This window comes from Rhododendron vialii, chromosome 9a (assembly GCF_030253575.1).
Source record: "Rhododendron vialii isolate Sample 1 chromosome 9a, ASM3025357v1".
Classification (NCBI taxonomy): domain Eukaryota; kingdom Viridiplantae; phylum Streptophyta; class Magnoliopsida; order Ericales; family Ericaceae; genus Rhododendron; species Rhododendron vialii.
Genome location: NC_080565.1, coordinates 10,342,275 through 10,350,031, shown reverse-complemented (window position 1 = coordinate 10,350,031; position 7,757 = coordinate 10,342,275). Strand labels below are relative to the sequence as shown.

Here is a 7,757-nt window from a genome sequence, read left to right as displayed (position 1 = left end):
ATTTAAAAACATACAATATAGATCTTGTTTGATAGTTATCGATTAAATCTATAATACAAAGTTTTTAAAATTATGAAAAATATTATAGATCAAAAGATATAAATATTAAAAAAACGAAAAAAAACAAAAATAGAACGACTACAGTAATAATTTTTAACAAATTAAACGATGACGATCATACAAGAGCCAGAGATAAATGAATCTATCAATATCCTGCGTACACGGTGTGTACCCATTGTTTGTTTTTTTCCCTTCCAACTTCCAAAGTGTCCTTCTGCATTACGCAATAGTTTCACGTATATATATAGCGCCCGAAGTGATCTTTGCGCAAACTCGCTTTATCGCTTCGTAACATTCGTTCCCGTCCTTTTAAGAGAGAGAGAGAGTAGAAACTAGAAACCCTAGTTGTTGTTCGGCGTAACAAGTTTCTGAAATGTCTGCAGAAGAGAAGAAACCCCCCGTTGGTGATCAGGCTCAGTCCAACCAAATTAATCTTAAGGTCAAGAACCAGGTATATCATTGTACTTGGTTTCTCCACGTAATCTAATGCTGGCCTCTGTGTGTGCGCGAGTGTGAATTGGATTTTATGTTTGGATGAACTTCGATACATTGTTTGTTCTTGTGTTTTTCTGTTTGTTTGTTTGTTCTTTTTGTTTGGCATCGTAAAGGTGTCTTGTTTTGACGATGTTGCAAATTGTTTTAGTCCATGTGTTTGTACTGCATTCTGTAGTTTGTAATGTTATGCCTTTCTCTCTTTTCTTTTTTATTTTTGATAATTTCTTGGTCCGTCACTATGGGTGTCCTTACGAAAGACATGCAATTTTTGGATAAAAAAATAGTTCAACTGCATAATTCTTTAATTTCTTTACACCAAATCAAAATGTCAATTTGTTCTTTATTGGTGTGAAAAAGTTTTTAAATTATGCGGTACTTTATTTTTTAATCTGAAAAATCCACGTCTGCTGTAGGGGCCCTTAAAATGGGAGTGAAGGAGAATTTCGGTAGGACTAGAACAGTATGATGAATAGTTTCACCTTGGTGCGTTATGACTTGTACTTAGGTATCATACCTGGTCAGTGAGTGCATTGGGCAACTGAATGAGGTCTCCCTCGGTCTAACTTACTTGAGAGTTGTTGCTAGGATTTCATGAAATCAGAGTAGGTAATTGCGTTGCTTCTTACTTTTAGCATGGTACGAAAAGTAACTTATCAAAAAAGCTTTTAGTTTGGTATGAAAAGTTCTTGTTAATCATGAGTTTTAACCTTTAGTGTTATTTTTCTCCACAATATTGCCTTCGGTTCTATCTATGGAATTCGTACTGGGAATGATGTAGTGGTGATGTAGTGGTGTGCCAAAGGCAAATGAAACCCTATTGATAACTGCCACGTTGAGCGACAGAACACCAACTCCTTCCCTTCTAGTAATCCTAACATAACAGGTCAGGTACAGACCTGGGATGAAATGTTTCGTAATACGCTGCTCTTATGTCTGGAACTGAATTACAAACTCCTTTTTGATACTTATCAGCTGTCCTCACAGAGTGGCAATCACAGTTAGGAAAAATGGCTGTTCTTACCCAACATATGTGCTGAGTCTTCTGAATTGTTCAGACTATGTAATCTAATTGTTTGTGGGAATTTAGGAAAGTGGCAAAAATTAATGTACTTGGAAAGACCTTCATCCCAAACTTTAGGCATCCCTGTCTTACCTTTTACATCCAAATACATTTTTTTTACAGCTTTTTATGTTTTAGATAGAAAAATTCGTTGAACTCACCAAACCAAGTCGATATTTTAGACGTTTCCTCTGTAGCGATTTCATATTGTAGCAGGCTTTAATATGTGAGCAGTTTTGTGTTGTAGGCATAGTCGTTCATGCTTGCACTAACCAAAATTCTTTCTTTAGCCAGCTTGTGTTGTGCCTACGTAGTAATGATTTATGTTTAGAATGTTGTGTTCAGTGATCCATTGACAGGAAAAATGCACCCTTTCCAGGTGTAGTAGCTCTAAATTTGTTCACATGTTTTGTCGTATAGTGCTTCTAATTTTTGTTTACTTGTGTATTCAACTGAATTCCTGAGTTGCTTACAATCAGCAAAGCTGTAGTTGGTTTCTTTGGCTTTTCAATTTTAATTCCAGAACCCATAATCATCAACATGCCTTTTGGGTACACAAACTCAACTAACTGAATGAGGATTTTATATCATCAAGGATTTTATATCTCTACCTATCTAAACTCGACATTTAGGCTTTTAGCATTCTATATATTTCCTATTTTTATACAAACTTGCGGAAAGCTTAGCCAAATCAGCTTTTGTACCTGGTTCGACTGTTCGAGACTTTCAGGATGTCAAGTTTAGTCGAAAATTAATGCTCTCCTGTGAAGTATAGCTAATCAACATGGTTGATTTGATGAAAATGACAATGCAGAATCTTACCCTCACCAGACTACAAGTTCGTAAATATGAGTAGCCGAGTAGGAGAAATTTGACTGAGAGAATAGTAAATGGTAGGCAGTCGTGGTCTATCATGTGATGAGGTTGCTCTGTTGCTGATAAGAAATCTCAATTCGATTATTCACTGAAGAAGATAATTCGGTCTTGTAAAATGCACGAGACGGTAAAGTTATATAAGTCTTATAGGTGGGCATCAGAAGGACAATGCCAGAGTAAATTCCCAAAATGAATCTGACTGCAGTAATTGAAGGTTATGCTGGAAAATTAGGGCATAGTTTTTGGTGCATGGATATTAGGAGTTTTATCAAACAACAAACATCTAGTTAGCGGAAAACTTCTCAGGGTTCTGTGGAATTCTTATAACCTGTGCCTATGACGATATTAACTGTTCCTAGTGTTGCTCATGGTAAATCACATTGGGAACTCCTGTTTATTTCTCCTTTTGCTCGGATATATTTTTGTGTTGTTATTGTGTTTTGTTTCACTACATGCAATCTGCTCCTAAAAGCAACTGAAGGTTCAATATTATAAGCTGTGTCATTAGTTTGATGCTTCTTCATGGATTTTTTCTTTTTCCCGTCCTTGTATTGTTTGTCAGATTGACCCTTCCCAATACACTTGTCCTTTACCGTGGCAATTGTTTCTGAACTCCATAGAAATATCCCACGAGTTTCTTGTATCTTTAGCAGCTCTGACTATTAGTGCTCTTGGTCTGAGTAATATGTGGTTATCTATGCTTCTATACGTGCTCATTTTCTGTGTTGGTGAGTGTTAGTCTGCTCAGTGCGTCAGTGTATCATCTAGGAGCACAAAACACAGGATGAACTACTGTTTTGAGTATGCTGAAGGAGTTCCCCTCTTGTGTTCATTATTTTACTATTATAACAGTAATTGAGAACACTTATGGCTTGAATGGATCTCTGTATAGCTCTACTTCCGATTCAAACCTTTGAAATTTTTTTGTTTTGTCAAATCGATGGAGTGAGTTGTTCCTTGGAATTACATGAGGATTTGAGAGGACTGAGGAGTTATTTGCTTATGCTGGCTACATTGCTTGACCTTTCCCGCTATGTTAGAGCAGATAATTAATAGTCTCAACGGTGATTAAGATTAGTACAATTTAGTTACTTATCTAAAATGGACTGTAACAAGGTGTGTGTTAAGTAGGGGATGGATCACCCAATTAAGTTAGCAAAGACCAATGTCGATTTATTTATCATGGTGACTTGGACTTGAAAGAGTTATATATCGGTTGTGTGCATGTGCTTGGTTAATTAAACTTGTAGTCCATATATACGTATATTTATTCGATCAAGTAATATGCCAATGCCACCCATCAAGTTATATGTTGATAAGGTTTTTGGAACCCGGTTATGTGAACAATCTGTCATTATGTTGGACAATGTAAGGTTGCATTTTCATCTGGTGGTAAGCGTGGATTTTACTAAGTTATAAAGTAGTTGAAACATGTTATCTTTTATTCTCTCCATCACCATTTCGGGTCTCTCCATCACCATTTCGGGTATCTGTTCTTTTCTATTCCAGGAAGGGAACGAGGTGTTTTTCAGGATTAAAAACAATACTCAGCTAAAGAAGCTTATGACATCTTATTGCGAACGTCAGTCATTGGACGCGAAGGCGATTGTGTTCTTGTTTGATGGACATCGTATTAAAGCAGAGCAGACCCCAGAGCAAGTAACATTATTTTGCCTTGTCTTTTGAGTTTTTTCTATGACTGAGTATATTTGTATACGCTATTGAGTTCACCAAGTGTGGTGCCTAATACCCTCCGCACAATCTGATGGGATCCCTCTGGCTAGTTCATATAAGATGCGCTTGGTAGTCACCATGGTGGTGTTATTTTGTTCCGAGGTCTTTTTCGTTTAATTTTCTTGTAAATGCCCCTCTCCAAAACATAGGCAGCAAGCTTCACTTTCCCTTTTCAAGATTCTCTTATTCTATGATGCACAGACACGGGAATTCTAAAAAAATGGGGACACGGACACGGCGGGGGCCACACCACGTATATATTTATTTATATTTGTTTTTTCAATTTTTTTCCCAAGTTTAAATGGCAAAATGTGGACAAAACGAAAGATCCATAGTTCCAATACCATTCAAACAAAACAAGACATCCATAAGTTCAATACAGCCCAATTGAAAAATTACAATTTGACTCCTGATTTTTTTTTAAAAATTAACCCCCAAAATTTAAAAAAAATTATACTTTGACCCCCATTGTGTCCCCATCGGTGTCCCCAGCCATGTCCCTCTCAAAAATTTAAATTAAATTATGGGGCGTGTCCCATATGTGTCTCTGTGTCCGACACTGCAATACGTCGACCTCTAGAGGTGTTGGTGCTTCATAGTCTTGTTGTTTGTTTACTACTTCCCTTTTAAGCACCCATCTCCTCCATCCTCTGCCAAAAACAGAAAAAGAGTACACCATAATTCTTGAATGACTTTTGTAGTGGTGTTAGAAAAGTTCAAACCAAGGATTGCAGCATATTTGATTGTCGTCTTACATTTGTAACTCTATAAAACATGTTCTACATATATTGTAACTCTATAAAACATGTTCTACATATAGTTGTGAGACAACATGTCAGAACCCCCAAAATGTATGTAGAGGTCATGTATTAGACTGTTCTGATGTAATATTTGATTTGTTGTAGCTTGGCATGGAGGATGGTGATGAAATTGATGCCATGCTGCATCAGACTGGTGGTGGCTTTGGAGAAATATGACTTAGAAAAGCTAAGAGAGTACACTATGGTAGGTATTTGGAAGCTTAGACTAGTTAGTACCTTGAATTGCTAATGTTTGATTTGCATGCGAAGGACTCGGGAAAAAGAGATCTTTTCAAAACTCTTGCTGTCTTTAAAACTCCAAACTTGAATTTAAGTTTTTGGCCATTTTGTTCGTGACTATGCATCTTAATGCGAAGTGATTTTTTTTGTTTAAACTTGCATTGCAGTCTGGCTGGAATTTTTCCAGTCCGTGATATTGATTCCACATACCATTTCATAATGGACTTCTTTTTCTGAATCATCATATGTTGCACAATAGAGTGTCAACACCACGCACTAGCAATTCAGGGGGAACAAAATAACTAAACAAGTGACAACCACAAACACCCCGCGCCCCCCCCCCCCCCCCCCCCCCCCCCCCCCCCAAACCCACACAAACACACACACTTTGTAAAAGGGGAAACTCCAAGACCATAATAATACTGAGAATTACATATCGCCAACAAATTAATGGGGAGATATATACGCACACGGGGCTGGTTCTGTGGACATCAACTTTGACCCAACCTCACCTAATTTCTCTCTCCTCCCTTGCCCCTCCATATCCGCCGAGAGTCCTAATCGGCAAACCCATCTCCGGCAATCAACCCAATACACACACTCTCTCTCTGAATAGCTCCCCGTCTTCCCATCTCATGTTTTTTCTACCCTCACGTACTCTCTCCTCATCGACACGCCGCTACCTGTGACTCCGGCAACTCCCGTACCCGGCGAACTCAGCTCCGGTGTTCTCTCTGTCTCTCCTGCCCACCCTCGCGCTTCTCTCTCTCCCCTCTCTCGAATCCCCAATTAAGCCCTAATCTTCTTACCAATTGATCAAAATCAAAACAATACCTCAAAACCAGAGAGGAGCATGCTAAATCTCTGCAATTGTTTTTGCTTTGCACTTGAACTTTTTGGATGTTATTTCCGTCCAAAAATTGAAATGGGGTTATGGGTTCTGAAAATTGAATGTTAATCTCGAATGTCATGGGTTTCCATGGTTTTTTCTTTTTATGCCCATTAAAAAATCTTGAAAGGGTTACAGTGGAAATTGGTAAACTCATGTTGATGCTAACATCGGGAGAGAGAGAAGATGGTGTTCGTCGGAGATGGAGGCACCGGAGTGGGGAGGGGAGTCACCAGTGTTGTGATTTGTGAGGGTACAAGGAGAGAGAAAACGTTAGAGAGGTGAGAGGGGGAGAATTATTGAGTACAATATCCCCTTTTAAGGTTTAATCTCGGCCCTTCATTTCAAGGGTTGAGATGAAGTGGCAAAAGTTGTGTCAAAAATGATGTCCATGTCACCATTTTTCACTAGACTTTTTTTTTTTAAATAAAGAAAGACATCGATCCTTTTACGAAAGAAAAATATAATGCACCTCCCACTAGACAAATGTTACCCTAATATTTTCCTCTATGTCACCTTCTAATATCATGGGGTTGTTGCAGATCACTAAACAACTCAAAAAAATAATCGTCAGGCACGAATGACTCAGCTCATGTCGCCTAAAAAAAATAAAAGAAAAAGATGATCAGATGCAAAAAAAGAAGTTGTGGTTTGGCTTAATAAGCCACTTCGATTCTTTTTCGTCTTTATTCAAAAAAAAAATCATCTTTGTTTGTTTTGTATCAAAGTTTTGTGAATTATTGGTTTGCCTCCAGTCTCAATAAAAAGAATCGAAAAAGTAAAAAATTATGATTGAAACTCAAAAATTTAAACGAAGAAGTAATAAATAACCAAAAAAATGTTGTTTGTTTGGCTTATTTTTGTCTTTCTTTCCCTTTTACAAAAAGTGGTGAGGTTTGCTATGGGATAAAAGTGGCAGAATTTCTTTAAGCCACGCATGCACCAAACGACATAGTTTGGAGCCGCTGCAAATTCTAGCGCACAAGGGGCACTGCAGGGGCTCGCCTCCCCCCCTTCAGGGGTAGGAGTAATCAAACTTTTATTACTGGTCAATAATTGACATCCTAACCTCTCATAAGTATACAAATATACAAAGGTGGCTAACTGCGCTAACCTCAGTTGGTTACTACTATATTGATTTTATATATCGTTTTTGCTGGTATTCAGAACTACTACTCTTGGTATCAAAAGTGGGCATTGTGCTGGGTCCTATCATGTTCCTGTCGTATCATTTTAAATTATTGTCAAAGTTCAAGTAACTTATTAAATGTGTCATAGCTGGACATGAACTCGTATTATGTTCAAGTTGACCCAGATAGGACTCTTGGTTTTTTTTTAAGATATGCACATAAATTGTTCACCTTACAATGGTATGCATGCTCAAACCACTTGTATAACCCAGTAAAGAAAATGAGCACTTTTTTTTACAGTGTTCTAAAAATTGAAATTAATCGGCGATTAATCACTGGCAGGGCCTATTCGACTAGATCTCACTAATTGCTATGTGCCAATTAATCGCCGATTACTATTTTCTATGGGCCTATTAATTGCCGATTACTTGGCCTCGAAGTTCGAAGGTGGCCGCTTGTGCGACTAGCACCTA

The 7,757-nt window shown here is 37.9% G+C and overlaps 1 protein-coding gene across 1 annotated transcript; it reads left to right on the top strand.

Moving 5' to 3' along the window:
- The first annotated feature begins 220 nt into the window (after positions 1–220).
- On the top strand, positions 221–5,420 carry LOC131299454 (small ubiquitin-related modifier 1-like). Its single transcript, XM_058325015.1, has 3 exons — positions 221–511; positions 4,001–4,150; positions 5,131–5,420. Exons 1-3 carry the CDS (start codon positions 434–436, stop codon positions 5,200–5,202), a joined length of 300 nt encoding a protein of 99 aa, XP_058180998.1. The 5' UTR covers positions 221–433; the 3' UTR covers positions 5,203–5,420.
- Positions 5,421–7,757: the final 2,337 nt, after the last annotated feature.